This window comes from Photinus pyralis, unplaced genomic scaffold (assembly GCF_008802855.1).
Source record: "Photinus pyralis isolate 1611_PpyrPB1 unplaced genomic scaffold, Ppyr1.3 Ppyr1.4_LG5, whole genome shotgun sequence".
Taxonomy (NCBI): domain Eukaryota; kingdom Metazoa; phylum Arthropoda; class Insecta; order Coleoptera; family Lampyridae; genus Photinus; species Photinus pyralis.
In genome coordinates, this window is record NW_022170596.1 from 25,618,792 (window position 1) to 25,630,612 (window position 11,821).

Sequence of the window (11,821 nt, forward strand, 5' to 3'; positions counted from 1 at the left end):
TTCATAAAGTTGTTTGGTCTCGAAACGCAACATTCGTAAAGAGGTACTATGGGCCAGAAACCGTCGTCGTATTTGATGGTGTACCCAGCTAATCCTGGCACAAAACCACCTTAGTAAAATCCCATTTTTGAAAGAGTGGTAGCTAAAATTTCAAAAATTGGTCCAATTTTCATTACAAACTTTTTTGATTCATTTATTATGGTTTTACAGCGCTGCGAAACGGATACTATTTTCCGATATTCATAACTGTACATGCATAATATTAAGTATCTACTTACATTATATAAATAAAATTGTTTAAAAACATAAAAAGATTTACCGTACACTGTACACTTAAAATTTTTTGCAGATGGACCCCCAAACGCCAAGTGTTTCAATATCGAAAGGGTACAAAATAAAACGGTCTAGTAGATTACTATATTTTAGCATCTTTTTTTTTCTGCTGATTCTGCGATGGATCCAGCAGTTGACGTCGATGAAACAATGTTGCTTTAGCTAGCGATATCTACACATGTTACATCCCATATTAATTGTCGTCCGTTTTTCCATGGTCCGTATGTCATTCCATCTGGGCGTTTCCCGTCATTCCGGGGTTCCAATATAGGATGGAATTCTTGCAGTTTTTAAAGCTAGGTAGTTGAAAAAAATTGTTTAACGAAGTGTGTCGGCTCAAGCGACTTGAAGCCATTTTTTCGCATCACGATAATATATACATACATACAAACCTCCACACATTGCTCCAGAAGTTCCTTTGCATTGGCAGAAGATCAACTTCAGAAGCTCAGGGTGTGCCGGGGGTTTTGAGCTTTGTACTGGCATCAAAATTGGCCTATATTTTTCCAGTCCCAGTCTTGTAATTACCGAGCCACGACTGGACTTGAAGGTAGATCTGGAAGCTGTGGAAGCGGGCCGTATCTTGCGTTGGAAGAAATGAAGACAATTTAAAGGTACTGTTTCACCGATTTGGCGAATCTTTTATATCTAAGGCTGTCAAGAGAATCATCTCATCTGTAGTGCCACCAAAAAAGAAATGGAAAAACGTTCACCAATGACAGTGAGCAAGGCAGAGTCGACTCTCTTATTGATAGAACAACGCTGTTTCATTTACGAACTCTGGATGTTTCTCCGTGGTTGTGAAAAATTTTAGTTTACCAATGTTGTAAGCTGCTGATGTGTCACATCCGGAAAAACCATGGAAAAATGACGTCTCCGTGCATAATTGTTCGGTTGTACGTCCTTTCGACCGTTTTAAAAAAAGTTCATTGCTTTCCTCCAAATGCAGTGAGCACTATGGGCCAGAAACCGTCGTCGTATTTGATGGTGTACCCAGCTAATCCTGGCACAAAACCAGCTTAGTAAAATCCCATTTTTGAAAGAGTGGTAGCTAAAATTTCAAAAATTGGTCCAATTTTAAATTTTTCATACTTTTTGAACACTCTGATTGATGTTATACAATCTTTAGGGAGGGAGGTAGTAGATTTTATTGTTCCTTTAGGAGCCACAACGCATTAAAAAAAGGTTAACTCAGTTTTTTTAAAAAGTTGGAAAAAATGGTTTCTTTGATCGCTTGTAAAAAATTTTTTATTGGAACGATTTTGTTTGCTCACATTTTCATCGATGCAGAATTTTGTTTTCTTTAATTTACTAAAGAAGTGTTATTTATAAAATATGGACCGTTTTCGAATTTTAAGCGAAACACTGAAAAAAGTCCAAACGTTTTGACATTTTTGGTGCTAAAAGTTGTGCCGTGAAAAAATTAGTGTGCACTCTTCAAATACATGTTATTTGGACCATTTAAAACTATAAAATCTTTTACACCATGTTTTGCAGGTCAAAATTGTCTGCATACTGGACTAAAATTGTTCTGGTTTGAAAGGTATTTCAATATGATCTTGAATATCGTACAGATCAGGTATTTTTTCGATTTTTGAGACTTTTTCCTTCGCGATCGCTCTACTTCTTTTGTACTACTCGAGATTGACACTGGGTCGAATACGATTTGACTATTATTGCTGTAATTATTGCGGATACACCTTAGATATTTTTAGCGAATACCTTTACTCATTTGGGGTGTAAGGTTTCAGTTTACAATTTTTTAAAAGTGACGGTTTACCACCTTATATTCTACCCCAAACCCACTCATTCTCAAACCGACCATGAACATGGTTCACGAGTCAACAACGGAATCGGCCATTGAACATTGTACTTCGAGGTATGACCAACGGTACCAGCAACCTGTGAAGATACCAACAACGGAGCTAGCCTATAGGCGGGGTAGGCAGCAGATGGTAAGAGCCCGAGTACGAGTGGAAAGACGCGTGGCGAATAAGAAGTGGAGTTATAACGATTTACGCCCCTTATAACACCGAAGAAATTGAGTAAGAACGTTAATTAAAAAATTAAGAAGATGCAATGGTCTCGAGTCAAGCAAGAACCTTCGACCCAAGTACGAATGGAAAGGTGCATCTTTCAACAAGTAAACATACCGTGAACACTAATAATGCGTGTAATGAAGAAAATAAATCGTTACACGTATCTGACCATACAACATACAAAATGTTTGTTGGTTGGTTTTTTTTAATTGCAACATTCTGTATATCTTAACATCAATTTTTTGCGTTCTTTTTCATTACATTACAAAATAAAGCGTTTCGGAAAATGGAAATCTGCCTCTGTCGCTGAAGGATACACACAGATACAAAACTGAATAGATCAAAAAGTTTGATAGATTGTGGAAATTCCTCTCTATTGTTTCAATTATCGTCACTTTTTAATCTGCTTTATTTGCGGAGATGGGATCAAATTTAATGGGTTGAATCACCAACAGTAATAATTTTGAACTGAAGTCAGAATCTAAAAAATTTCGGCAATAGATAATGGTTCCTGTACGACCTACACAAAATATCGCTAATACGTCATCATTTACGATTAAGGATTACACGCGTTTAATTTTACACTATTGCTCTAATGTTGGTTAACCGCATGGTCGACACTGAATACACCACGACGAAAACTATCGGCGAATAAGATGTTAAAGTTAACACTGTTTGTGATTGTTTTCATACCTTGCTGCAAATCAACGTTCCCGTCCATCGAAATTAAGCAAGGAATTTTAAATGGCAAATTCATGAGGGCTAGAAATGGAAAGGAGTTTAGTGCATTTTTGGGAATCCCCTATGCGAAGCCTCCAGTTAAAGATTTACGTTTTAAGGTATTCTACTTCCTTTTATGAATTCAATAATCCAGTTACATTGAAATGAAGGTCCGTCATATCACCTCAAAGCGATAGCCTAATAGCTTATCATTTGGGTCATTAACAACTGATAATGTCAGCAAATGAGTGTTTATTTTAGTCCCAAATTCAAGGTCTAATTTTTTTTGAGATTTTTGCGTCACAAAAGTGCATTTCATCCTGGTCAACTAATTTGGTGCAATGATTTAATCAGAATATAAAGAATGCAATAAACCTGATGGTGAAGAACGATGACTTTTGACCTTTTTCATTAAGAATAAATTAGAAACAGAATGAAACCAGAAATTCTTTTAGCCTCCGATATCAGCCGATCCATGGGAAGGTGTCCGAGACGCCACCACCCTTCCACCTTCCTGTCCTCAGAAGGATCGATACCAAAAAGGCGTAAAAGTTGTCGGGGATGAAGACTGTTTATTCGTCAATATCTACACACCACAAGTAAGTGTCGCCTTAATAGACAAACTACAAGCAAAACCCCCTAGCTTCACAAAGATGAGTCAGATCTGTATCCTGTCATGGTATTTATTCACGGAGGCGGCTTCTACTTTGGCACCGGCACAATGTATGGACCCGATTACTTATTGGAAAAAGACATCATCCTTGTCACATTTAACTACAGAATCGGTAACGACGCATTGCACAACAGTACCAGTTGACGATGGGATTTTAGGTGCACTAGGTTTTCTATCAACGGGCGACGACGTGGTTCCCGGAAATAACGGTTTTAAAGATCAGAGCTTGGCAATAAAATGGGTGAGTGAGAACATAGCGGCGTTTGGAGGTGACCCAAAGAAAATAACCCTATTCGGTGAAGCAGCAGGTGGAGCAAGCGCGCATTTCCATTATTTTTCACCTCTTTCACATGGTACCTACCATTTCTTTAGAATTACCTCAGTTAATGACTTTTACTAGGTCTATTCAGCAGTGCGATATCTCAGAGTGGGACGGCTTTTAACATATGGTCACTTGCGGATAGGTCGCTGGTCGCGACCAAAGCATCAAAGTTAGCCACTGCGCTAGGATGCTCCAGTGCCGATAACAAAGTGATGGTCGAATGCATGCGACTTATAGAACCATCCGAAATTATAGAGAAGGATAAGATTTTCATGGTACACTTTCAGTTAGCGACCGTCTCTGGTATTAATCCCAAATTGTAGGAATGGGACATTGAACCCTTCATTCCATTTAAACCTGTTGTAGAGGTAGAACACGAAGGAGCATTTTTAGCGAGGCATCCGTTAGAGATCGTGCAGAATGGAGGCTACGCTCAACTGCCTTGGGTTACTGGAGTAAATGGTAACGAGGGGGTAATTAAAGTAGCAGGTAGGACCGTCGCCCAATCCAAGCCTCGCTCATTTTCATTTCAGCATTGAACAAAAATCCCGATCGCATCGTCGAACTCGACCAAGAATTTAATCGAATCATGGGTATCATTTTCGAAAAAGGCGCAAGTTTTGAAAATGCCGCTAAGCGAATTAGGAAATTTTACTTTGGCGAGCAGAGTATTAATAATTCAACACTTTTCAACTTGGTGGACGTATGTGGTATCGACTAGTGACATTCACACAAAACTTATCCACACCTTTCAGATGTTTTCCGATTATCTATTTTTCGTAGGGGTGGAAACCGCCGTCGATTTGCACTTGAAACATTCAAATCAGCCTGTATATTATTATTTTTTCAATCATCAAAGTCCCAACAGCTTCAGTCGGGTGGTTGGCGTCTCAAACGAGCCTTATGGAGCATCACATGCAGACGAACTGCCCCTGCTCTTCCCTCTGGAATTTTTATTTGAAAATCGGAAGCAAACCGAATTGGATCGACGCATGTCAAAGTTGATGACTGAACTATGGACAAATTTTGCAAGGCTAGGGTTGGTAATTTACTAACTATAAACTATTAGTGTAAGCTTCCTTTCAGTAATCCAACACCTGCACCGACCCCGGAGATTTCAACACTGTGGGAACCGGTGAAAAGTGAAGACTTGGAGTATCTGTATATTGGAGGGGGGCTGCATACTGCAAAGAAGCTGCTTCCTGAACGCATTCGGTTTTGGAAGGATGAATTGATGACTGCTAACCATCTAAAAGATGAATTGTAAACTTAATCGTGTTTCATTATCACCCTGCCATGTTAGTTCGGTCAGTAAAGGGGTTGTAGAATCATAAGCTTGTTTAGTATGGTTAGGTAAGCACTCTGATGTCTCATAGATACGACAAGAGGTCATCTTATAGTTAAATTTTGCAAAATTCGTAAGTATAGGTGGACACGCTAAACAAAAATTCACAAAAAGTAAAAAACTGGAACTTTCAATAAATATATGACGATTCAGAAAACATTAAATTTAACAGAAAATCCAAAAATCATGGAAAAAGCGGAAAATTCACGCAAATTCAAAAACACAACCCCACAATTCAATGAAAAGTCAAAATGTATAGAAACAACAAAAATGCAAAACTATTTTATTCCAGAAAATTATTAGAAAAATTCGAAAATTTTGAGGAAATTAAAACTGCAAAGATCCAAAAAATTAAAAAAATAAGCAATTTAAAAACATTTGAAGTATTGGTAATTCAATCCTTTATTAAAAAGATCAGGAGCATTCAAAATTTAAAATATTCAAAACTCAAAACTTCAATAAAGTCAGGAAAATTCACCAAACAAAAATTCGGAAGAAATCAAGGAAGAGCCTTCGAAATTCAAAAGAGCAAAAATTTTAGGAAAAATTAAAATTTACTAAATTCAGCAACTGGGCACAAGAATTCAATGTAGTTAATATTCTTACAGGTCGGCCTATAGTCGATAGACGCGTGGAAAAGTTGACCGAACTTAATCGGTTCAACCTGTAGCTCGCGACCCCCCGAATCGATGCTCGGGAGGGTCGGGGGTAAACAAAAATACACTTTAGTGCAGAGGTTGTGCCTGTTTATTTTTCAATAATTTCTTAAAACGTGAATTTTGATATTCGTCTTATATTATATTACTCGTATATGATATTTGTCTTTGTCCGGGCGCAAATCATCCGGGCGCGAATTTTCCGGGAGCGAATTATACGAGCGCGAATTGTCCTAGGAGCGAATTGACTTGGGAGCGAATTGTCCGTGAGGGAATTATCCGGGCGCTAATTGTCCGCATACTGTTTTCGAGAAATATCATTTTAACGATTTCGTCAAGCTCACCATCTTGTTTTTTTGGAGAAAAATTGAGAGTAAAATGTTCACGTATTGTACTTCGCTGACCTAGTGCCGTAATTTTAGGGGATAGTACCCCCAATAGTGAGGCACAGCACCGTGATTTTTTAAAAATAAATTTTGATGTTTTTTGTCCTGTTTTCTAGGTATATTTAAGGACATTAATAATTTAGTTACCTAATGCTTTTGAGTTAAAAACAATTATGGAACTAAAAAAGTTACAATATGTAGGTATATTGAGAAAATATGGATCAATTTGTTCAGGATTTTACCTGGGATTTTATTGATGACAAAGTTTATTACATTTTCCTAAAAAACCAATTTTATCTAATATTTCAAATGCAACGACCGACTTTTGGGTACATATTGTGTTACAATTCGTCATGGGTAACTACGGATTCAATTCCGCTCTTAAACGCTTTCCAAAATTTCATTCTCTCGGAATATAAGTTGCTGGAAACATGTACTCCTCCTCCAATGTGGTAGTATTCCAAATCCGCTGTCTTAACCGGTTGCCATTTTACCGTAATTATTGAATTTGTGCTCGGCGTCGGATCGCTAAGGCAAAATTCATGAATAATTCTAATCGAATTAAGCTTACCCGTATTTTGCAAAATTCGTCCACAACTTCACCAGCAAATTAGAGTAATGGTAATCGATGTGGTCCAACGGAGTGTTTTCAAATAATCCAGCCATGGGAAATAGTAAAAGTAGCTCGTCTGCATGACTCGCACCTAGTTTTTGACTTATTAACACATAGTGAGACAATAAATTACTGACTACCGTGTCGGAAGGCAGGAAGAAATGATTCGGTCGCACTGTTTCTGCCCGCATGTGAATACATGTAGTAGTATACAGGTTGCTGGGAGTATTTAAAGTGAAGATTAACAGCATTTTGAGTAGCGACAGTAAAATACAAGTCCGAATACAACTAAAAAGCACGTATTGGAAACTGGTAGCACCAGAAGAACACATACATTTACAGAGTTTACAAAAGTGTCCGCGCCAATCTTTTTGGTTCCAAAGTAAAATTCTCGAATTTTGCTTGCGTCATTTTCAAATTTTTTGTTTTTGGTGTTCACAGTTAAAGCCATAATGTGATTAAAATCTTGATTCAGATCTTCCAGAAGTTTTTTCTGCAAAAATATAGGCGAAAACTTTATGGCACCTTCTTCGCTATTTACACCACTAATCCAAGGCACTGGTGCATAATTCCCCTGCTTTAAAACGCTAAGCGGATGAACTGGTAAAAACGCACCATTTTGGATTGGTTCCACGACAGGTGTGAATGATATGATCGGCTCATCTGCCCATTCCTGAAAAGTTACAATCGGCATTGTTTCAATCAGCCCAACCCTTACGTAAAAGATCCGTCTCGCTTGTACTATCGCCTTAGCGTCTACGGATTGCAAGCACTCCACCATCCTGTAGTGGTCCTCAGTGGAACACCCAAAATGCTTAGCAAGGACCTTGCCGTCTTCCACTGCGGCATTTGTATCTCGGAATGCCCAAAAGTTAAAAGCCGTACCGCTTTGAGATATCGCATTATTAAAGAGCCCTTTAATTTATCACTACTTACTATTCGATTGTAGTTAGCCCACTTACCTCGGCTGAGTGGAGAAAACATGTGGAGGTGTACACTAGCCGCTCCGGCAGATTCTCCAAAGATGGTAATTCGGTTTGGATCTCCGCCAAACGCCTGAATATTATCACGAACCCATCGCAATGCTACAACTTGATCCTTTAAGCCGTTGTTACCGGGTACCACCGAGTCACCGGTGGAAAGAAATCCCAACGCACCTAGAGAAATGAGTTACACTGGAGATAAGGACGAAACCGTTTACCAATCCTATAATTGGTGGTAACTAAGATCACATTTTCGTCTAGTAGATAGCCCGGGCCATAAAAATTGGCCGAACCGAAGAAATACCCGCCACCGTGTATAAAGAGCATTACAGCGTATGATTTCGTTTTCGTCTCATTCATCTGGAATCTAGGACTAGTACCATCTAGTTTGAAGTAAGCCGAATTTTACCTGTGGGGTGAACACGTTGAGAAACAAGCAGTCTTCATCTCCTTGGAAATAATTTGGTGTTGGTGAGAATAGATCTTCTTGGGGGCATATTGAGCCAAACTTGGTGGCCTCCCAGTCACCAGTCAATGGTTTTGTAGGTGTTGGAGGCTGAAATTGTCGCAATATAAAATGTTTTCCGCCTTCCTTCGTCTCAAAAAATTAAGCTATCTCAGAACCAAAAATTGTGTCAACTGATAGAGCACATTAGGCGCGTCTACTGAATAAATTTGATCCAAATCGGCAACATAGTTTTCGGGATATCGGAAAAAAACCGACATTTGGAGCCGTTTCTCCCTCCACAGATTATAGTTTTGACCGATTTGAACCGACCGAACGTCATTATGTCACAAATGTATTCCGATTGTTGCTGTTTGTGCTCAATTTTCGACATTGTTAATAGTTGCTCCGGAAAAAAATGTAAAGTTGAAGTAATGTTTTTTTCGAAAAAAAATCTTCGTAACCAGTTGACCGATCGCTCCGATATTTGATCATTTTAAAGAGGACATTAGACCCATCTAATATCTAAATGAAGCAAGTAATTAGCAAATAACAGCACGCCGCCATGCCAGTACCGTTGCAGATTTTTTGGACTCAAAATGTATAACTTTGTGTAACAAGCTTTCGGTAGTGGATAATTGAACTTTTTTGTCTTGGTATTGTACGCACTTTGTAGATAGGATAGGCCTCATTGAATGTTTTTTCATCTAATATGAAAAGAGAGTATAATTAAAAGCTCCAGTTGACAGTTATGAAGACCCTCGTATATTTATTATAATAACTTTGTATAGATTTGTTTGGCACTTATGGACCAAAATTTTCTCCAATTCAACCGAATATTAAAAAAAATCGTTTGGGAACGTAAAGTCTCAAAATTTGCAGTTCTTCATTTAAGATGCAAATCAAATAATACCATTTTTCGCAATACTATTGGAAACTCCCCTAAGCGTTAAAGAGAAATGTTAACTTTTTCGCCAAATCCACTCTAGTTTAATTGCAGAATTTTAATGCTGTGGGTAAATGCAATGGAAAAAGGCGGCAGGAATAGTTCGTTTCAAAAAACAGAGGCTTACCATAAACCGCAGGTTTCCAACAGGCGGTTCAGCATATCGAATACCCATATACGCACTTATCTTGTTGCCATTTCTTGTTGACATATATGTACCAATTACCCTCCCTTCGTTAAGCTTAACCATAGGTCGTCCTTCATCATGACTTTGAACTCTAAGAATGTAAAGAAAATGCAACACAAACATGTATGAAAGTTTCACATGCATTGTTGTTAGCAGACTTTAATTGAGTGATCAATAAGTTTAGCTTGACGTAACTAAAGCCGCTTTAACTGGACATTATTGTCAATAGAATAGGAAGAGTGAGTCAAAGTTCAATATCTAATCAGGGCCGCCGTAACCTCGACGGACCCCGGGAATATTTTTTGACCGGGCCCCTATAATATTGAAATTTTTGTTGCCCATCACCCTTATCTTAAACTAGACATTTTCAATCTTGACTACTTAAATTTGGAAAGGGAACATTTGGAATAATTTTCATACAGACACAGTAATTTTCATCCTTTACTATGAATTCTTAGAATTCAAATTACCAAATTACAATGTAACTCTGCGGATTTTCTTATTAGCAAAAGTGAATATCACTCGCTCAAAATTAATTTCTCTAGCAAGTTGAACTTCAAGATCTAATGCGAGATCTAATGTACCGAGATTGATCTAACAATCTTGCCCCATAGTCGATCTCAAACGGTTTTTTACCTAGCGAGCCTTCTGCCACTGTGGCGTAATTAGGAAATTTTGCTCAATGGTTTGGTTTAGATCTTCTGCTGTGCATTTTTTTATATTCTACTCTCTCATATAGAGATATGCATATGCAGATTTCTGTTAAAAAAACAGGTTTCAAAATCTCTTTTGACCGGGCCCCTAAAATATGACCGGGCCCCGGGGCAAATGCCCCGGCTGACTCCCCTTATCGGCGGCCCTGTATCTAATCACTATATATGTAATAGGAGCCAGTACACGTTCACAAATATTGACAATATTATTCAATCAATAATATTGTAGTGATGGCCGAGGTTTTAAGAGTTTTTGAATACCTTTCGTCAAACCAATCAATACAGAGAAAGAAATGTCAAAGATACCTACTGTCAATTATTCGAAATATTGGCCCGTATGAATAAAAGTAAGCAAATGCTTATACTTGCAAAATTCAAAGTAAATACTCGCAACTGCCCCTTCATACTGGTCTGTTTAGCATGGTTTAGCAGCGCTGCACTGCGTCCTGTCCTTCTGCTTAGAAGCGCTGCTAAGTCGCCCAGATGCGAAGGAGCACTTACGAGTATTTACTTTGAATTTTGCAAATATAAGCATTTGCTTACTTTTATTCATACGGCCCATTGTTAATTAGATTGCTCGTGTGCCGTCCCCTTTACAGTATCCAGGTAAGGAATTTATTTATCTTTCGGTCCGCTTGTTTTTGTGCGTAATAATTGCTTTATAACAAAGTCACAAAATAATATATTAAAACATTAGTTTATAATGAAAGCGATTATGATAGGAGGTTGTAATATCATAATGACACAATATAAACGAAGTGTTTTATGTTATTTTTTGTCAATTAGTAGTTTTTTAGTTTTGAAACGAGTATTAATTATTCAGTGGCCGGCGAGATAAAATTTTCGAAATGGGTACGATCCCGAAATTAGGCCTCCCTCCACACCCCAGCCGCCCATTTACTTTTAAAAGAACACTGTGAGAATTAGACATATTTTTTTTCTTTTTCTTCGATATTTTGTGGGACCTTGTCCAAACCACCTATGTTTTTTCGGACCCGAATCTATAGGTTCACGGGAATAAGAGCATATGCCCCTTTCCCCGCTTTCAGGGCGAAAGACAGAAAACTGAGTCGCTCGCCTAGTCATCGTCGCTCGGCAGCTTCCCTAAATTTCGGATTATCATATACCACTCTCTTGGCCCCCCACGACTGCACCAAGGAGCGAATCTCTTCACAATTATTTCGGATTAATCCCTACCTAATTTCTTTTGAACTAATTAACGTGTTTCAAAATGGCGTCTAGTATTAACACCTCGACAATTTTTCTTTTAAAAGCCAGTCAGATTCGCCGTACCTCCTGTGCATGGTAGTTAGCTGTTCCCGTTAAATTCACGATCTGAATTTTCTGCAGAATTGCATTCTTACAATACAGGAGATGACCTAATCCTGATTCTGCGGTTTCGAGCACGCAGAACTAATTAAGACAACAATCTTCTCTTGTAACTCCGGCAAACTGTAGCC

At 38.3% G+C, this 11,821-nt stretch overlaps 2 protein-coding genes across 2 annotated transcripts; one reads left to right on the plus strand and one right to left on the minus strand.

The window, feature by feature from the left end:
- Nucleotides 1–2,930: 2,930 nt before the first annotated feature.
- Nucleotides 2,931–5,418, plus strand: LOC116172596 (esterase FE4-like). The gene is made up of 9 exons (XM_031489832.1): nt 2,931–3,211; nt 3,548–3,691; nt 3,736–3,877; nt 3,924–4,118; nt 4,166–4,362; nt 4,411–4,576; nt 4,621–4,790; nt 4,843–5,126; nt 5,174–5,418. The coding sequence occupies exons 1-9, from the start codon at nt 3,029–3,031 to the stop codon at nt 5,352–5,354; spliced, it is 1,662 nt and encodes a 553-aa protein (XP_031345692.1). The 5' UTR covers nt 2,931–3,028; the 3' UTR covers nt 5,355–5,418.
- Nucleotides 5,419–6,695: 1,277 nt separating this feature from the next.
- LOC116172587 (esterase E4-like) lies at nt 6,696–9,848 on the minus strand. The gene is made up of 9 exons (XM_031489819.1): nt 9,589–9,848; nt 8,480–8,626; nt 8,289–8,430; nt 8,050–8,244; nt 7,806–8,002; nt 7,422–7,760; nt 7,228–7,375; nt 7,046–7,178; nt 6,696–7,002 (listed from the first exon to the last, which is right to left on the minus strand). Exons 1-9 carry the CDS (start codon nt 9,790–9,792, stop codon nt 6,816–6,818), a joined length of 1,692 nt encoding a protein of 563 aa, XP_031345679.1. The 5' UTR covers nt 9,793–9,848; the 3' UTR covers nt 6,696–6,815.
- Nucleotides 9,849–11,821: the final 1,973 nt, after the last annotated feature.